At 38.2% G+C, this 21232-nt stretch overlaps 1 protein-coding gene across 1 annotated transcript in view; it reads right to left on the bottom strand.

Annotated features, from left to right (window-relative positions):
- SUCLG2 (succinate-CoA ligase GDP-forming subunit beta) overlaps positions 1–21232 on the bottom strand; it is a 126848-nt gene that overhangs the window by 56979 nt on the left and 48637 nt on the right. The window contains exons 3-6 of the mRNA XM_062630242.1: positions 9883–9982; positions 9669–9759; positions 3368–3520; positions 2294–2383 (exon numbers count right to left, since the gene is read on the bottom strand). Of these exons, the coding sequence (XP_062486226.1) occupies positions 2294–2383; positions 3368–3520; positions 9669–9759; positions 9883–9982 (434 nt within the window). The remainder of the gene's footprint in view (positions 1–2293; positions 2384–3367; positions 3521–9668; positions 9760–9882; positions 9983–21232) is intronic.

Below are 21232 nucleotides of genomic sequence, written 5' to 3' on the forward strand. Positions count from 1 at the left end.
CGTTATGGTACTGCATAACATCTAGTGATCGAGCTTTTAAAGACTACATGAACTGAAGATTATCTACAAAATAAAGAGCACGATAACTATGACAAGTTCAATGTGAAGAGTTCATAATGACATAATCTCCAGCATGCTAAGTTGCATCCACGTTAATCAGTCAAAGTTCAGAAACCATAAAGCAGTATCTGCACATTATGACTTCAGAAAAAAATACATTTTTCCTTCCTAGATCAATCTGAAATGTTTCCTTGATGAATCTGTGTCAGAAGCATCTTGCTTACTCTTCACAAGATACTCTTGCTTATTCCTTACTGTTCTTTCCCATCTAGCTCTGTGACTGGTTCTGTGGCTGAAAGTATTGTGACTGCTAACTTCCAAGTCTTTTGTTCTTAAAACATTCTTCCATTAATAGAACAGCTTAAGCAACAGCAACATGAATGTGCATAAAAAACAACACTTAGGTTGTCAGTGTGGGATGAAGTCTGCAGATGAAGTGCACCAATAAAGAAACATTCAAATCTATTCCTTCCTTACTGACCAATTGACAGAAGTACACACACAAAAAACATTTGGGATCATTCCTAATAAGCAAAGTGAACAGAAATAAAACGACAAAAGTTAGCTTTCTCTCGCAGCGCCATTTATAAGAGAGGAAACACTATATCATTGGAAAGGCTCAACTCCAACCCCAGTTCGGGGATCAACATGTCTTAAGACCCTGTGAAGAGTTACTGTTTGGAAGCAACATACAAATTGCTTATGAAGCATGAACACTCGGTGGACAACCTGTCCCAATACCAATGGGTACAGCTGTCAACAGTGACGCTGGGGAAAAGTCCCACTGTGCAACCCCACATTAATTCTAGGCAACCTGAAAAGCTGTTGCTGCCCTATTACACTGCTGTAAGTGTAACAGAGCACCAGAATCACTTAATTTTATTAAGGCCTGCTCCATCCTTCAGCATCAATATCTGAAGGGGGCCTAACAAAGATGCTGGAAAAGGACTCTTCATCAGGGACTTTTGCGATGGAACAAGGGGTGATGGGTTTAAACTTAAACAGGGGAAGTTCAGGTTAGATACAAAGAAGAAGTTCTTTACTGTAAGGGTGGTGAGGCACTGGCACAGGGTGCCCACAGAAGTGGTAAATGCTCCATCCCTGGCAGTGTTCAAGGCCAGGCTGAACAGAGCCTTGGGCGACATGGTCTAGTGTGAGGTAACCCAGCACATGGCAGGTGGTTGGAACTGGATAATCTTCAGGTTCTTTCCAATCCTAACTGTTCTATGATTCTATTCTATAATTTTATGTCTCTGAATTAGGCAACTTAATGCCAACACTTCTCTTTCTCAAGGTTTATAAGCACTGAGCCTCTTTGAGGCAAAGCATAAAATCCTAACATAGAAATAGTGAATGTTTAAGTAGATACCAGGATTTGTCTGAATAAAAACTATGTCCCTATGCTTCAGTAAATTCCTTTGAGTTGATAGCACAAGGAAAGAAACGCATTCACTGCAGCATTATTTAAATGTATTGTTGAATAGTCCGTACATTGCTGTAAATTATTAAGTACCAGAACTCTTCAAGGGTTGAAAGGTTCTACATAATCATTCCTCCTCATTAGGTATACAGCTAAATCTTCAAATGTGTGTTAATCAACTTAATGAGTATTCGGTTTTTAATTGCATGGTTGGGATAGAAAATAATTAAAACCGTTGAATTAAAAATAAAGGAGTTCTACAGAAATGACAGTTTGATGCTATGGGGGGAAAAAACAGACAAAAGTAACACAAACAATCTTTCTCTTCTCTGCAAAATGATTCATAAAGGCAAAATATCTCACATATTTGTGCACAATATGGAATTCATATATATATATACACATATAAAAGAGATACTGAACAGACAACAAGCTGGCAGCATTTTGAGTTTGAGTTGATGGTCAGAAAAAAAAGGCTTCATTTACCCAGAGAGATTCTCCCATATTAAAGGGCCAAATTTTCCAAAACACCTCTACCCATGTAATTCACTGAGCTCCATCGGAATCAAAAGAATCCATGCGGTATAACAGCATGTTGTCACCAAAGACCAGGAACTTTCACTCTGGAACAATAAGGAGCTTATTCAAATTGCTAAAGCCTGATGACAATTATCTAGGTGAAATTTAGTATTTAAAATGTCAAAACACTCCTGATCTAATGGACACTTGGCTTTTCGTGTCTACTTGGAAAGCATTTATTGTACGGCTGGGCTAAAACGTTGTCAGTAAAAAAGGAGGGAATAGACAAGTTACCTTCTGTTGCAAAGGTCCTTTGAATCCCAAATTTTTTGCCATCTGCAATGCCTGATGATCCTTTATGCCTTCAAAAATATCTATTTCCTCCTGCAACAATAACGTGCATAAATATAACTAAATATTCAACCTGAATGGAGATTTAGAACTTCAAAAGGAAAACACTTAGTATACATTTGCAAATGAGTAATTAAAGCATGGCTGCTTGCCAAAGCTCTCCGAGACTGAGGCTGCAGCAGCTGCCTATAGGGTATAATTACCACACCAACTCCAAAACAGTCCTTCCAAAAAGATACAGAATTCTTCAGGGTGGCATTCTGACAAGACAATGTGACACCAGTTTTCACTTTTAATTACTGTACAGATGGCGTTGATGACTATTTAGTCTGTTAATTTTAATGACATCTTCTGGAATACTTTCAAGGCAATGGGTGTCACTGCCCAGTAACACTGGAACGTTTATGTAATTTTTAGAATGCACATTAAATATTTTTATAACTGTTTGAATAATTACACTTGATGGTATCAATTATTTTCCCAGATTAATAGCTCGTCTACTTATTACCATGCCACAGTAACATGAAGAATACTTAAATGTAGTCATCGTTAAGAAAGCAATTACAACAGTTGTATTTCCGCTGCAGAAGTCATCCAGGTACAAAGAAATAATTAACAATTCTGTCAATGAGAAAAAAATAACCAACTCCAGAAACAACCATACTGGCACTCACTCACTGTGAACAAACTGTACCTTCCTGAAAGTGAAACTCAATCATGGCACAGCTCAGGTATTAAGTTTAACGCATCATACAAAAGCCAGATTTAAGCTCTTTTTCTAAGTGAGCTGAAGACACAAATACTGACAAAATCAGACGTTAAAACGTATTTCATTTGCCTACTCTATAACAGGCTTGAATCCCTATTGGATGAAACAATTTTTATGGTTCTTACTGTCTTCTTTCCATATGTGGCAGAAGGAAAAATGGAAAGGGAAAGCGGGGGGAGGGGAGATGGGATATGTTCTTTTGGATAACTGACAAGGAAAATTTTTAGTGTAAAATATTATATTCCTACCTTAAAGATAAGTTCTGGGCTAGTAACTGCAACTTCTTCTATATCAACACCACCCTGTGGGCTGCCAACCATAACAGGTCCATTGCAGGCTCTGTCCATCAAAATGGCGAAGTATGTTTCCCTGGAAATATTCAGTGCTTCTGCAACCATCACCTGAAAAAGAAGATAATAAAAAAACCCCAAAACATGAGCAGTTCTGACTGGTCCATCTAGCTGGTGAAGCAGAGAACATGGTGGCTCATGTTTCTGCACTGCCTTAAAACACAGCAGTTTGATACTTGCTATCCTGAATAGAAATACTTGTTTCACTTTTTTACAAGGTATTACAACCCAGTAACCTCTTCCCCAGAAAATCCTCTTTCCCTAAATAACAGACTCCCCTGACGCTGCTGTTCTCACTGGGTTGTGTAACAAGCAGCACAATCCAGGAACCCCTAGAGTTGGGGCTGTTCCAAGAGGAGAATTGGAGCTGCTGCTGAAAATCTCCATACCAACTTTTTACATGCACTTTAAAGAGCTAACCACAGAAAAACTTGAGTCACAAGGGAGTACAGTTTGCAAATCACATAGATCTCAAAGAGGGTATGCTGCCCTTCAGATGCATCTCATCAGTAGCTCCATTCCTCACCAGTAAATCCTCAGGCTTAAATTCTCATTCTAACAGAAGGCCCTCCTACACTTACAATCTCAGCACTGAATTCTAGACCTGCCTAAGTACTTCCTAAGGAAATGGGGCTACAGATAATTCTGCCCTCCAGCTTTTTACTTTCAGTTTAGAGACAAGCAGATGTGTGACCTTCAGATACTTGCACAACCTTGAAACAAAAAAAATAGTTTTCCAAAAAGCTATTATTTTGTGGTATTTACTATACACTACAGAGCCCTTTTATCCCAGTATCTGACAGATAACTCAGCACATAACACAACAGCTGATTCAAATCCTACATGTTTGGAATCTAGAAGTATTCACATTAAAATTGGGGTGAAAATGGTCCAAGTAAATTCTTTGTAACAATTTTTTCTCTCCTCCTAAAAACATGCTAAACACAAAGTCCTTTCTATTTTAGTATTACAATAACTCTTCATCTGAACTGTCAGTTTCTGCAATAGTTTAACAATAGCTACTGAAGCCATTTCAGAGATTACGTAATTTTATACGTGGCAAAGGGCTCCTAAAACTATGTTTTGATAAATTCCCAAAAATGTTCTTCAAATCTGCATATGCTCATTAATAATTGTTCATTGTGATCATTATAGGTGCCTTCATCTCAGGTGTAAAAGCTATACTTCTGCTCTGCATACAGTTCTGACTTTCAACCTGAAAGTTGAGCAGCCACCTCTGCAATTAAATTAGCACGATCACTTCTCCTTATGACAATGAATTACATTCTTCCTTAGCAGAACTACTATTTCTTATCTTTCAACGGAAGCAGTAGAAGTTAGGAAAATCACTTCCCTAAGGTTAATATTACGATTAGGCGGCAATGCCTTTCTAACATGGTCTGTTTATAAAGTGACAATTTTGGGCAATTATTTTAGATGAAATTCATCACTCTCAATGAAACATAAGGTGAAATTCATTTGAAATTAATTCATCAGTCAGCAGCTCAAAGTCCTCAGATCCAAGAGGTATGTATACAAGTTCTGCCTACCTGGCAAGATGTGCTCCATCAAGTAAGTATTGCTGGGGATTTCACAGTTTAAGGTCTACAAACGTTGTTTTTTTGCATTCTGCTCTGAAGTACACAAGAAAAACTGTACGTACCTTCTGCCTGGCTGTACATCTTACCAGAATAGGAAAGAAAAAGTAAGAGACAAGGCGTTAAATAAAGCCGTGTCCAGAATGGAAGGAAAGATGCTGTTTCTTTATGGGGTTTTTGATTTGGAAACATAGCAATTTTGTTTCTTCTACCTTTACATAAGGTGATGCAAAGGAATAATCCTAATAGCAACTGTTCAAAGACAAACTAAAGAAATCTAGGATGAAGGGGAAAAGTAAGAACTTTAAAAACTACCATACTATTTAAAAGCATCTGCCTATTTTATGCCACTATAAAGGGATGCTAAAAGCCAACTGTGGAAACATAGCTTGGCTACCTACCAAGATGTGAAAAATTAACAAGCAAAGATATGGAATATATCCTTGATTTGCTACTTTTTACCTGCATGCATGTTTTTACCTTCTTGTATATCCCGCATCAGTGTATCTGAAAAATGTGAGTCAATTGTTTTAGACATACATAAGTCAAATAAAACCAGCTGGCGCTACTGGACCTTGTCTGAGCTGTGCTCAGGATCAGGATGATCCAGACTTAGGATGAGACTGAGTAAGTCTTGAGAGATACATCTGCAAGCACAGCAGGTGGAACTTAAATTATTAAATCAAGTATCTTTTCAACTGCTACTTCTGACCCAAGTGGCTGTCCTCACTATTGCTTATTAAAACTATGTCAACATCACCAAATACTTCTCTCTCTGTCTTAATGCACAAAACTGTTTAGAGTCCATCTACTTTGTAGTAGGCAGGCTTACGGTAGAGTAAAAGTTGTCAGATGTGTAACATCTCTCATTTTCCCAACAAAGCATTTACTTCCCTTCACCATCCTCCCTGTCTCATGCAGAGCAAAACCAGGGAAAATAGTGTTCAAGGTTTTTAAATATTATGACTTAAAGTTTACCTATCATTCACATGACAAAACCAACACAAACACATCAATGAACAGTTAAGAGTAGTGAAACTGAATAAGACTGTTGATCCTTCTCATGCTTTGTCTGTTTTGCTCATGATAAATAATGTGAAGCATCATTATCTCTTTACCACATCAGGTCTATATTTTAAATGTCCTGGGGAAAAATCAGTTTTATTGAAAACTACCTGGCAACTTCAACCTTTCCTTCTTAAAAATAAACCACTACCTATTTAAGTTACACATTTAATTTCATAAGGGTAACTATAACAGCTCTTTTATATTTAATCAAATATTCAAAATGTTAATTGTTATTGCTTGGAGAGAAAACACAGGTAATGAAGCCTCAGGCTGCCATGATAAGAAAAGACTGTCTCCTAAGATAACCCGGCTCTCCAAATTCCAAATTGCCATAAGAGAATTTTATGTAAACTCGCAAAATAGCTTCCAAGTTACAAGGGACCTCAGGAGACTGCTATTTATTTGAGAAACATCAATCTAAAGAAGCACAAACATGCTTTAAATTCCATAGTAGGTACACAGGCAAAGGAAACTGAAAAGTCCATTTTCTGCTCAGAAATTATTCTAATTGTAGAAAATTCCTGTCTTTTATTTCTTCCTTATAAACACATGTCAAAGGTATGCCACTTCCACCCCTTGACTTGACACCAGCTCATTGACTGCCTCACAGAAAGTGACTATTTTCCTTCTGGAAAACATGTATTACCTAAATTCTTTAAAACATATGAGTTCATTCAAACTTTGCAGAACATAAAAAAGTTCAAAACCCACAAAACCTAAACCCATGCCTTTTCTTTTCTCCCTGAACTACAATTTTCTTTAAGTACATGTACACTCACATACACTTATGTTCACATACAGAGAAGGCTTATGCCTTGAAATAGAACAAAAATGCCAGCTATTAAATCTCAACTTCCCCACTGCTCTTCGCAAGCTTAAAGAGTCTGTCTAGCACTTCCTGTGCACTAACTACCCACTGCATTAAATGACATCTTAGACATAGCTAAACTTATACTTTTAATCATATTACTGTTGTTTGGCCGTTGATTAAAATTTCAGTGGTTGACACTGCAGCCCTTGTACTACAAACATGAGTGCCTCGAGTCCTTTAACTATTTTATAGATCCTACAGTGAGCTAACTTTGGAGAAGGTAAAGGCTCTTAAGAAGACATTATTTTTTTTCTGGGAAATGGCCTTTTGATGACCTAGATGAATTGCTTTAACCATGTTTTTCCTTTACTATCTAATGAGCAATGGGAAACCATTAGCATACCACTAGTTGAACTGCTACATAATTAACTTAAAACAGGGTGCCAGCTCTCACCATAAATAACCAAGAATCAAGATTTCAACACCAAAAATGTAAAACATACTATTATCCTGATAAATGTGTGTGTAATGAAGGCATGAATTGTCATAGGGCTTTTAAAAGCCAAGTCCATAATCAGAATGGAAGGTCATGACAACAGATGATAAGCTTTGCCCCAGTGAAAAACATCACTCTAGTTTTATCATGGATCAATATTAAAATACTTGCAACCTTTGTCCTGAGAAGTTTCCAAGTAGCTCTACAGCAAAGGAAAAATACACAATCTATCAAGGCTGTATGCTTTCCCCTACCACCAAAATACCACCTTAAACCCCACATACGCCCTAGCTGCTTACTCTTGACTATCGTTTGTTCATACAATCAAAGCGTGGATGGAGAAGAAAGCAATTACAAGTCAAATCTTCTACAGCTATTCTACACATGGTAAAAAAAGTAATCTTGCTGCAAATCCCTTGAATAATCCATTTCAAAGACCCAACACCCAACATCTTTTGTTCATTTCTACCAATTTGAAAGAAAATTAGAAGTTTCTTTTTCAGAACTGAATATGTAAATGAACAGACTCGCACTCAAAGAGTGATATTTCCTGTACTGATGTATTCAAAGTAGGCCAACTAGGGCAAAAGAATAAAACCACTGAATTTACAAAAGAAAACTGCTTTTACGATACAAATTTTTCAAAGCAGAGTGCCTTATATGGGAAATGTATATCCTCTTTTATATCCTTAGTATTATCACAATCTCTGACAGACGTGCCTTGGCAATACTGTTCCTTCTTTTTAATATCTAGTATTTCTCTTTAACAACACTTATGAGGAGTGATGGTAATCTGCTCTCCCCAGGAGAAGAACTGCCTGAGCTTCCTCCTCCAGCCCTCATTAGACAGTATCTTTTCAGACAGGTGTTCTCCTTCTATGCTAATATTTCAAGCTGTTCACAACATATTAAAAGTGAACTGCAGTTCTTTTCAGCTCCTGCCAAATTATCTACTGGCCTCAAATATCAGGAGTGTGGCTCTTGACTACATACCTGTACGAAGGTCCTTTCTCAGTAAAGCGATACATTTATGCTGAGGTAAATCTCAGCACCATCATAGGTAAATGAATTGCTGTATATTAGCTAAACCACTACCATAACCATATTTAACTATGCATCTTCAACATGTTAGGAAAAATCTACTTTTAGACGCCTTTTTTATTTCTTTAAATTGGGAACATTCCCATGCAAACCCATGAATATTTAAAGGGGTCTTACAAGAAAGATGGGGACAAACTTTTTAGTAGGTCCTGTTGTGACAGGACAAGGGGTAACAGTTTTAAGCTAAAAGCAGGTAGATTTAGACTAGGTATAAGGCAGAAATTTTTTATGATGAGGGTGGCAAAACACTGGCACAGGTTGCCCAGAGAGATGATAGATGCCCCATCCCTGGAAACATTCGTAGTGACAGGACTAGGGGTAACGGGTTAAAACTTAAACAGGGGAAGTTTAGATTGGATATAAGAAGGAAATTCTTTCCTGTTAGGGTGGTGAGGCACTGGAATGGGTTGCCCAGGGAGGTTGTGAATGCTCCATCCCTGGCAGTGTTCAAGACCAGGTTGGACGAGGCCTTAGGTGATATGGTTTAGCGTAAGGTGTCCCTGCCCACGGCAGGGGGGTTGGAACTTGATGATCTTAAGGTCCTTTCCAACCCTAACTATTCTATGATTCAAGGTCAGGCTGCACAGGGCTCTTGGTCTACTTGAAGATGTCCCTGCTCATCACGAGGGGTTTGGAATAGATGGAATTTAAAGGTCCCTTCCAACCCAAACCATTCTTTGGTTCTCTGAAAATAATCTGTCTCGATCTTTAGTAACTGTTGCTCAAAACTGAGGATGTATGACATATAGACATTATTATTACTACAAGTAAACATGTCTATATTACTTCTGCAAGAAGAACATCAATAAGCCTGCACATTTAATGCTACAGAAAGTTATGCTAGCATTTAGTTATGCATTTGGTGAAGAATGAACCTATGATACAGCACTCCCTTCAACACAGGTAAAGGAAATGAATTTATTTCCCACTACTAGCTATACTGAAATTGATGGACAAAATACACACATTGATAGAAAAAGTACCATTTCTTTTGTCAATTAGATGCAATCAATCAGGCATTGGAAAAGGAATGAAAAAAAAAAAATCTATGTCATACACTCCAGTACATTAATGCAAAACTGCAGCTGAACACAGTTCTCAACTTTCAAGAGGCAAAAAACTTACCTTTTTAACTGTCACACCACCCTTTGGAGTTTGTTTTGTTGACAGATTGTACCCAATCATCTGTTTAGCAAGCCGTTCAACAGTCTTAGGGCTACAAATAAAGGGGAAATGTTAGTTTATCAAAAGATATTAAAAGGAATAGTCACATGGTTATTGTCAACAGCTTAAATACTACAACGGAATTATTGATGCTTTTTCAATTTTAAAGACTTACTCTTTCGTTAGATGCACTCCTCCTTTTAACCCACTATTGAAAATACCTTTTCCTCTCCCTCCAGCCAGAATCTGTGCCTTCAGAACAATTTCCTTAGCCTCTGCAAGACAAAAAACACCTTGTTATTCTATCGTGCATCACTTATCGAGCTTGTCAGTGTAAGTTTAAAACGCATTTCCAGATTACACCCTTTAAAATAACAAGTTGTTCGTAACTTGTGAACAATAAAACAAAAGTCAATTCAGCATTTTTGTAAAGCAACCCTGCAAAGAAGAATTGTTAAAGGATAAATACACACTACTTATTAGATGGATAAATCTGTCATTATTTAGATCAAACCCATGCTAGTAATGCCACATGGCCTGCACAACAAATGAGATAAACAGCATACAGTTTGATGACTTACACTCTGGAATGGTTTTTAAAACATGAATGTCGTGGTTTAAGCCCAGCCAGTAACTCAGAACCACACAGCTGATCGCTCACTCACTTCTCTCCTTCTTCCCCTCCCCGCTCCCGGAGGGATAGGGAGGAGAATGGAAAGAATGTAACTCCCATGGATTGAGATAAGAACAGTTCAGTAATTAAGTTATAACACAAACCACTGCTGCTACCACCAATAATAATAATCATAGAACCACAGAATTATAGAATAGTTAGAGTTGGAAAGAACCTTAAGATCATCAAGTTCCAACCCCCCTGCCATGGGCAGGGACACCACACGCTAAACCATGTTACGCCAAGGCACTCTTCAACCTGGCCTTGAACACCACCAGGGATGGAGCATTCACAACTTCCTGGGCAACCCATTCCATCCTGACAGGAACCTCCTCCTTATATCCAACCTAAACTTCCCCTGTTTAAGTTTTAACCCGTTACCCCTTGTCCTATCACTACAGTCCCTAATGAAGAGTCCCTCTCCAGCATCCCTATAGGCCCCCTTCAGATACTGGAAGGCTGCTATGAGGTCTCCACGCAGCCTTCTCTTCTCCAGGCTGAACAGCCCCAACTTTCTCAGCCTGTCTTCATACGGGAGGTGCTCCAGTCCCCTGGTCATCCCTGTGGCCCTCCTCTGGACTTGTTCCAACAAGTGATAAACGAAATAACAAGGGAAGAGAATACAACCACTACCACCTGTTGACTGATACCCAGCGCGACCGAGCAGTGATCTAGCCCTTCCGGGTAACTGCCCCCAGTTCTACATCCTGGGCATGATGTGCTGTGGTATGGAATACTTCTTTGGCTGGTTTGGGTCAGGTGTCCTCTCTCTGCTTCCTCCTGGCTTCCCCTCCTCCCTGGCAGAGCATGAGACTCACAAAGTCCTTGGTCAGAGTAAACATTACTGAGCAGCATCGGTGTTATCAGCGCTGTTCCCAGGCTGAAAGTCAAAACCACAGCACTGCTCCAGCTGCTAAGAAGAAGAAAAATGACTGCTACTGCTGAACCCAGGACAATGAATCAGAGTGCATTTTGTCTTGAATGCACAACAAACAAATGCCCATCAATGAAAATAATTACATTCCTTCCTCTGAACACATGTAAGCAAACCTTGGGATGTGGTCCTAAAAGAAGGAATCCCTAACTCCAAAGGGCAGGTAAGTGCAGAGCAAGGGCTGTAGCTGTGAAAACACGTTCATCTGTTTGAGGCATCACTTGAATCTTTGCCAATTGGAGTGTAACAGTATCTCAGTAACGAAAAAGTGCAGCAAGAGACACTGACAAAAGCAACTGTACCAAGACCTACACTGGAAGCAGAAGCAATTCTGACATCCTTACAAACAGGGTGAGGAAGGGGAAAAGAAAAAACAACTAAACAAAAACATCACTCCTGATCTCTGCAGCTCCATGGACTGTAGCAGCTTCTTGAACCATAAAAACTTGCCAGGTGCCTGCAAGATGTTTATGAATACTGAGTACTGTCACTTTGCACATTTATTATAATACTGCCAGGTATTTTGTGAAGTCTGAGATCCTCATATTAGAACTGCACGAAGAATGCTTAGAAAAGGCTACCATTATTCATCTTTTCTAAAGCCTGTGGAAATGTCTGATTTCAGTGATGTCTGGATTAGGTCATGCCTCAAATTTCAATACTCTATGCAAGTATGCAAGCAACCAAGAGAATCTGTAGTTAAATGGACAAATGTACTGTTAAAGTGGCACGGAGGATACAGATACTTTTCATTCAGACAAAACACAGGCTATCTAGGCTTGAATAACACAAAAAGCATTTTACAGATTATTAAATTAAATAGAAGCTTGGAGGTGTGGCAATTTTTGGTGCAGACCAGCTCTGATGCAGCGCCATTTCAAAGTTCCAGTATAATAAATCTCAGCAACTAGAAAAAAAAGTTGGATCTTGGGATAGAATAAATATTACAGCATAAATATCCTATTTCCTGTATTAAGATGGGAATGCATTTTTAACATAGCTGTTGGAAGTACTGTACTAAGAGATGTGTGATTTCGAAGCTTCTCAATGCAAAATCCCTTCATGTGTTTACCCATTCAGTAACATTTGACATATATCATTCTGAACCTCAAAAGCACTCTCCTTGAAAATTCTTCATGCATTCCAATATATTCATGCTCAGGGCTCCCTATTATTCATGCCACTGAAGGGCAGATAACAAGGAAATTTAAATGGAACAAAGTTTGATATAAAATGTTTCCTAAGCACAAAAAATATTAAGATTAATTAAAACTATAAATCACTTTCCAACCTGCAGAAACAAATTGTTCAAATCACAATGGCTGCTGCAAAAAAATAATCTAATATCGTATTGTTAATAGATGCTGGAAGCATTTAATTACATGGGTCTGAGGTGCCAACCATCACAACAATGTGAGTTTTGATTGTCAGTGATATCTGTTATCAATTCTGTGAGCAATCATTACCCTCATTCCTAACCAACACACTACATGAGTGCTGATTATCTCCATTTGACTGCAACAAATGAAGGTAGGGAGAGCAATTACTGTGTACATTTTTATAATCCACTAGAGAACTATCAAGGCAATAAGAATAAGTTAAGAAAAACAACTATCAAAATCATAAACAGAATAAAAAGCAAGCATAACCACGTAAAAATTAGACGTGAGGAACTAATCGATACAGCAGCTCAGCAGAGCACACTACAGCAGGTTCTTCTTGCCTTCGGGGAAACCAACAGGAAGCAATCTAATTCAATAGTTACTTGCGTAAGCTCTGTAAAATAAAGTAAACCAGCCAGATCTTATAATACAGTAACTGGGACTGGTTATTCAGTACTTACCAAGCTGATTACTCAGTGTCACTGTTTTATTTAGACAGCCAGTTTCTAGAAATGCTGACACAGTTTTTATTACCTCCTGCCTGAATTGCCAAATTATGTTATGAAAGACTACCCCCAAAAGAAAAATGTGGGTTTAGCTGGAATATCTGAAGTAACCACCTTCACTTGGAGGCTCTAATAATAATAAGTGTTAACATTCTTGAGAACAGTAAGTAAAGTCAGGATTACACCCATTAAAAACAAAAAGCTCAAACTAATTTCCATTAGCACCCTTCCAAGCTGCTGTGGTAACACGGGAAAAACGGTTAAGGAGGGCTGTGTGCTTTTAAATACTGATCTGAAGAGAACCTAGCACAGGAACACATCTTTAAACCACCATAAAGTATAGTGCAATGTTTTCAACAGCACTGAATTTGATAAGTAAGGCTTTGATGAACTTCTGTGTATGTCCACTGACTGACAAGCATCTGTGTAAATACAGAAACAACCCCCACAAAGCTCTCCAAATAACACAACAGACTGCTGCTTAAATGTGCATGCATCTATTTCTTTTTATTGTGACAGATTTAACATTTTCCTTACCATTCAAAGCAACACCAAAAAAGACTGCTTCCAAGTGTCACTAATTTAGCAGCAAATAGCCACAAACTGCTCCATGCAGGTTAATGACGCATTTCTGGTAACAGCATGTGTTCTTAACTAATTATAACTTGAATATTAATATCTCAGACTTAACAGTTTATTCACTGAATCTTGTATTTGTCCTTTTTTTAATTAATCTACAAAATAAAGAGGCATGAACATTTCCAGAGAGTCCTTAAATAAAAGGGAGCAAAATACAGCTTGTCTCTTAAGTCAGATGCCAATAAACAAGCAAGACCTTTACTCCTCAGAGAAGTAAGTCCTGAGAGGTTAACTTTTCACAAGTGTAGTTGGGTCTAACCACATTTCTAAAAATAAAATTAAATCTGACCACATAGGAAAAAAGCTTTAAGTACTTTTACATAAATTCAGATGTTTCAGCAGGACAAAATGTGGGAGGGACAAGCATCCTCTACGCTGGATTCAACAATCCACTCCTTCCCTTCCGTCAGTGCTGTGAATACAAACGGCAGTGATAGTCTTGCAATTGTAATAGGCTCAGTTCTATAATGAAAGCCTATTTAAAACAATAAAATCAGTCCTGCTTTTGGGAGCTATGATTACTCTGGTCCACTGGTACTGCTTGCAGCAAAAAATGAACAGCTTGTTCTCAGCCCACTGCTGTGTATATTTAACTACTGAATTCTTGATCATGAACAATACAGTGAGACCCACAGCTCTGCTAGTTATGTGGCATGCCAATTTATTACCTGTGAACAACTTTCCATTATTATTGATACAGCTACGTGATTGCAAATTAGGCATGTTAACAATTACATTCAAATGTGCTGTGGCTTAGCAGAAATAAAATACTGTAAAGAACAGTCAATGTAAGATTGTGTGGTAATAGGCCTTGCTCTTGCTTGCTTATGAACAAAAGATTTTCTGTCAGAGGGTACCCAGGGCTACTTTGGCAAGGCCTCCCACACGACAGAATTAGAGCACGGGACTGGAAGGGAGGTCTCACATTAAACCCTAATGACATTTCTGTCTCACCCTGTGACTTTCAGCAGTTCAGATTCTCCATCTGCAGGGGACCTGTGAAAATTAATTACCATCTGCACCTCTTAAAAATGCAGAACCTGGTTCCATATTACATTAGTGTATTTTAACCCCAGTGTAAAGTCGCACAAGTCTGACTCCAAACCCTGGCAGCACTGTAAGTAGTGCAGCAGCAGCAAATGCATCTCTGGAAAATGCACTGATCTCTCTTGCAATGAGCTTAGCACACATTGGAAACAGATGGAAGCAACCCAGTGTCATGGTAGCAGAGCAATGAAGACAAACTGAGGACATGCCAAATCAAGGTCTTACAGAAGCCCCATCTCCTTACTGACCCAAACACGAGCATAAACACTTGAGTCTGTAAACACACAAGAGCCATTCCCACAAAGACAGCAGGGACTGAGACACCAAGTGTCCTGCAAGGGTTCTAGATAACATCTCTCCAACTGCATCTCTGCTCAGATCATGTCTTCTACAACATGGGGTCCGTTTGGTTTTTTTTACCTCTAGCTGATTCACCACTAAGGAAACCTACTTTCTGTGGTCTCATCTGTCCTGTTCTATTATCGTTGCTTGTTTTTTTCTTGTTTTAAGCTACCACTACCACCTGAGTTTCTAGCTTCCCTTTGGGAAAGACTGGCTATAATTAATTTTCTCAATTTCAGCCATCCTGTTATACTGTAAGGCAAGATCCTGTCAGGTGCTTATTACCTTTTAACAATAATCCTGTCCAAAGACACTCAACATACTTACTTCAGCACAAGAAACAAGAATACAAGGTATAAGGAAGATTATAATAAACAATAATAAAAAATTGTAATAAAACCTAATTCCCAAATTGGAGACTGAATCTTCAAGTTGCTGTAATAACTTCTCATATATGGGTCTCTTTACACGAACTGAGACAGCTTTTCCCAAGAAGCAAGTATTGCTACCACTTCCACTGCTCCCCATCCTCCAAGAGCTCTGGAGATGCAGCATCTGAGACAATTCCCATGCTCTGCCAAGTAAGCAGATTGAGGTGGGAAAAAGAAGCCATCCACAAGATACTTCCCACATCTACTACTCTTACTGTGCTTAGAGGTCTTTAGAATGAAGTTAAACTATTGTTTTCCCCCCTTTTAATTTAAACTCTCTTCCTCTGGTATTTTTATTCTTCTGCTCTGTAACAGCAAAGCAGAATTATGTTCCTACAAGCCTACTTTCCACAACTTTTGGTTTTCAGACTGGTTTAGAATTAAAGTGAAATAAATCATCCTTTTTATAACTCTGTACTTTTGAATATATTGTATATTTATTGCTAGATTATAAGCCTCATTAAAGTCTATAAGGATAAATTAGTCAGTCTCTTGATTCTGTCAGTACTGTTATTAATTGCTTTCATAACCATTACTACACACTTCACCGGTGATAAAAAATTTAAAGCTAGATAAAATCATCTATGTTAAAGCTCACTCTTAATATTGTGCTCTTAAACCTTCTCAGAGTGAAAGTAATCAAGTATTCACATGCCCTACATTTAAGTTAAACCTGATAAATTACTTATACAGGAAGTGGAGCCAAGGCAGATCCAGCAGCAGAAATGGAAAGGCATGGAAAAATATGCACATTAAGGCAGGGATCCCAAAATAAATAGTTCTCACATTAAAACTGCTCATTGTATACACATGTTTAAAACTCCATAGGGTATCTTATTTCTGCTGTTTTCCAGCCTTTAACATTTTCTTTTGTCAGCTTAAGTTCTCACTATTTTTTTACATAGATTCCTTCTGCAATAGATACAGGGTTTTGAAAAACTACTGTTGGGCCCATCTGTTTGTAAACTCATTTGAAAACTTAATCAGGAGAGGAACAAGTTATTCATCTGGTGGAAGAGCAAGTCTACTGATAAGCAGACAAGAGCAAAAGCTTTTTCTGCAGCTCTCGTGGAACATCCATTCCATGGGTGAAACAGAGAAGGCTGCTTCCTGTAACCCACAATGTCAACCCAGCATCCTGCACCAGGTTGTGCAATAAATACTGAACAACATGGAAAAATTCATGCAAACCGATGGTGTTCTTCTATCACTATACCCACCAGTTTCATTCTTGTAACTTTCAGACTTTCTAATATTCTTTTATTATGCCCAAGTCAATGTTATTTGTCTCTTCTTCTGATAGTTTCACTTTAAGAGACTGTAAAGGCAAGGAAAGAATACTTGTCCTTGTGTATTACTTGTAATCGCTATTACTTGACATCACCATGGAAGCCTCTCAGGATAATCTATTATGTGCCGAGAAATTTGGACATGCAAAACCATGTGGTTTTGTAGACCCATTTTCCTTGTAAGTATAAAATACGTTTATACATCACAAGACTTGCTTTCTAAAACCACTGTCATTCAAAAATAGCTATAGTGAAACAACTATACTGACAGTTTTCTTTCCATCTTTCCTTTTACAAAGCCTACAGTGATTTCAAGTTTTCCTTGCCAAAATACCCTGTGATTTTAAGTAAAAACATGTTTTAATGGTAGTGTTCAAGGCCAGGTTGGACAGAGCCTTTGGTGACGTGGTCTAGTGTGAGGTGTCCCTGCCCATGGCAGGGAGGTTAGAACTAGATGATCTTAAGGTCCTTTCCAACCCTAGCTATTCTATGATTCTAAGATTCCATTTGTTTCAATGCAATTCAGAGAACAGGCTTTATGGAATCTAAATGCAGCGTTTAAGTCATGCAGTCATTAAGAACAAACTCTGTTCTCACCCCCAGCTGCAACAATACACACACCTTTTTTCCTGGAATGCTTTCAGAGTTTCATTCTTTGTGATTATGTGTAAGGCACAAAAGACACAAAGTCTTCTCTAACTGATTCTTTTATCCATTATCGAATTGCAGAGAGAGTTTTGAGAAATCCATAGATAGCATAGAAAATATAATAACTGAGAAACATACATTAGTTTTTCATAATTCACTTTCAAGCATAAAAGAGTTGCTGTAGTACAAGGCATTTTTAAACATGGAGCACACAAGAAGAAACATCAGCAAGAAACCAAGGAGTTCACATGCTATAAAGCAGTGAAGACAACTGCAACACTACCACCATTGCTTAAGAAGTGTTAACAAATCCATAATGAAGTATGCGTGGCAGGTGAACCCCATTCAAGTACAGACTTGATAATTAGTTCTTTGCCAAGCACAGTCTTTACACACAGGCCGCCTGTGCCTGGCAAGATCCTTTTAAAAATAAGCTTTAAAACAGTGGGCAAAGATAAAAGAAATTTGGAGCACATCACACAGGGGTGGCTGGGCACACAATCAACAGCCTTCACGAGCACAAGAAACAGGACACGTGTGAGAAAGGAGGCATCTGAAGGTACAACAGCTTTAAATCCATTTTCTGCAAGTTTGCCAACTCTAGGGCAGGACTAAGGCCCTTCAAAGGGTTTCAGCATCTCTTAACTGCCTTGCAAACACCAGGAAAAAATGACCTGATAGCTTAACATGTGCATGCACCACTTGGAATCAGGAGATCCCCCTGCTTCCACTGTACTTGACATCACATCATAGAATCGGCTAGGATGGAAAAGACCTGTAAGATCATCAAGTCCAATTCCTCTTCACAACAAGTTACAGAGACACAATACGATGTTTTCATCAAACAGGTATTTATCTGCTATATTTTAAGCACACACTAATGCCAGCTTGGCGTTTGAGTGCATGCACAAATATTTCCCTGAGCAACGCTTTGACACGTTTCATGAAGAATTTCTTAATGAAGCTCCAATCCTAAAGCTCTTCCACAGTTTGCATTTTCACCCGAAGTGATAAAATACTGAACAGATCTTGGCAGAAAATTTACATTCTTTGCAAAATTAACATTTCCCTCCCAGAGCCAGCTACCATTAAACAAATTCTGCTCTACCTGTTAGCCTTATATCCCTTAGTTTCTGTTTCACTGTTTAGGGCTGTATTAGATACCACACATTTTCAGATGCTCAGACTGTAACTAAATCAATCCACACCCAAACATGCAAAAGAACAGCAAATCTTGCAGTATTTTGATCTGCATCGAGCCCAGGAAGTATCCTTCAGTATTCCAGCTCATTATCCAATTTACATGGTGGAATTAAGGACAGAGTTTTTATTGTATAGCTGAAATCATTTATTGAGCCTCTGAAGAAAATCATGTGTGGGAAACATCTGGATGGGAAAATGATCACATACAGGAATTTATGTCCACCTCAGCAGTGCTGAAGACAGAAAGTTGGAAAGGATTTCTTTGGAGCTTCTATTCTACATATGCACTTGATTCCTGGCCTTGATTTTGAAGCAAGAGGAAAAAAATGACATTGATGTGCTACCTCCTATCCCATACCAAAACCAACCCCCCCCCCAAAAAAGAACCAACAAACAACAAAAACCCAACAACACCCCCTCTTACAGAGAGGAATTCCATACTTAAAAGAGGGAATTTTTAAGACCACAGTATTTACCACTCAAGTGTTGTCTTATTTACTGAGGTATTTTGTATCTGAAGAAGAAAAGAATAACAGACTCCACAACAAAAATAAACACTACTTCATTTTAAAGAAACAATCTTTTCCCAGCAGGGCTTCTAACAGACACCTGATAGCAGGTGTAAAATCCAGAGGGAGAAGTAAAACCCAGTAACAGAGATGCTGGGCAGTGAACATGCACAGGGCTGTGTGATGTTTAAGTTCTGTTGCAGATGCAAGTGGAACTTAAGTGATGAATAGGTACAGCTCTGGCCATCCGGAATTGGGATGAATTTTGCCCAGGGTGAAAAGAAAAACCAAGAAGAAAACAATTATCTGAATTGGTTCTGATGTTTCATTCCTGTCAAGTGGAGGTTAACGAATTGGAGACTTCTGGGCAGAAGCTCATTCATTTCTAGAGCTCCAGATCTAGGAAACAGAGTTATCCAAGTCTGAAACAGACAGAGGAAGCTCACCACATTAAGGTTTAGAGATGACAAGAGAAAAAGGGATACAAAAAATACATGCAGAAATATCTATTTAGAACATAGAAACACTGCAACCAGAATAAGAAGCAAATTTATTCCTGCATATATTTTCCTACACAGGTTGTTTAAAATCCTAAGGATTACTGATGTTAGTTTTCACGGTATGTAGCTTTTCAATTCATAAAAAAGCCTACTGCATTAAGCAGTACAAAAAGAAGTATTTTAGCCCTCAGGCAGCTGGTAAATATTAACTACTGTAGGCAGACGAAGTCTCATCTGTGATAAGAACAACTGTTTATAACTTACTGTCAGATAATACCAGTAATACCGTAAGCACAACTAACAAGGGAGAGGATGTACTATCATCCTGCTCTTGTTTTTGTTTACCCATCACGTCATTGAGATAGAAGCAACTACCAAAATAACATGGGGAAAAGGTTAAAAGGAGACCCATTATAAGAATGTTAATATTTAATTCAATATTTCAGACTTAATTATGGCAGTAAAGGAACATCTCACTGATCAATGATTCACCGGTGAATTGAGATTGAAAGCCCAAAAAAATCTGCTTAGAAGAGCATCAAATCTTTATTACCTGAACAACATTCTTTAACAGCTTTATAAAGTTACCCAAACCTATACAACTCTTTCACATGCCTGTGGTACACCAAGATATTCAACATAAACCCATTCAGAGTGCACTCCTAACAATGCATCCCTGCCAATATTAATTAGCCCTCGAAGAAAAATAACTTCCTTTAGATAGTTTTCTCCAGCTTTCTTTTTTGTTCTGTGATATTTTTCTTAATATCACACCATCTGCAGACACTTTTCAAAAACACTGCAGAAAGGCAATTTAGGGAATGTTCCAGATAACAGGCAAAAAAAACCCCAGTCCCACTGTGCTTTTCATAGCTTGGTAATTTTTGCAGTCTTTCATCTTGGCGATTTGTTCTTTTTAACACCATTTTATTAAAAGCCTTCAATTCTGACTGTTTGGTAGAAGCAAGAGAATACAAACTGTACAGATTCAGCTCTGAAGATTCACTGCATATTAGGAGAGGTTAAGAGAAAAAAAACCTTACAGTTTCAATTGTTATCACTGCTCATTGAACAAGAGCCACTAAAGAGATACATGTTTGCAATGACTTATTTGGCTGGACCAAAAAAGTTTGTACTTGCTTAGTATTATAGAGAAAGATGTAAGTATAAAATGGGTCAAGAGCCTTTTATTCCCTGAGATGAGCCTTTAATTCATGAACCTAGAAGGAAATATTTATTACTTAGGTAATTCTGTAAAGCAGTTGTCATAAAACATGTTGTATCCTTGATTTTAACCAGCAGTTTGTTAGCTGAATGATTCATGACCATGTACCAATGTACCCAGCTTTTTTACCTCTCTCAGCCTCTCTCCGCCCCTTAGTTTTCTCTGTGGATTTATAAGACTTGATTATTATTATACGC

The sequence above is a fragment of the Pezoporus occidentalis genome, unplaced genomic scaffold, assembly GCF_034315485.1.
Source record: "Pezoporus occidentalis ecotype Australia unplaced genomic scaffold, CSIRO_AGI_Poc_V1 ctg35, whole genome shotgun sequence".
Classification (NCBI taxonomy): domain Eukaryota; kingdom Metazoa; phylum Chordata; class Aves; order Psittaciformes; family Psittacidae; genus Pezoporus; species Pezoporus occidentalis.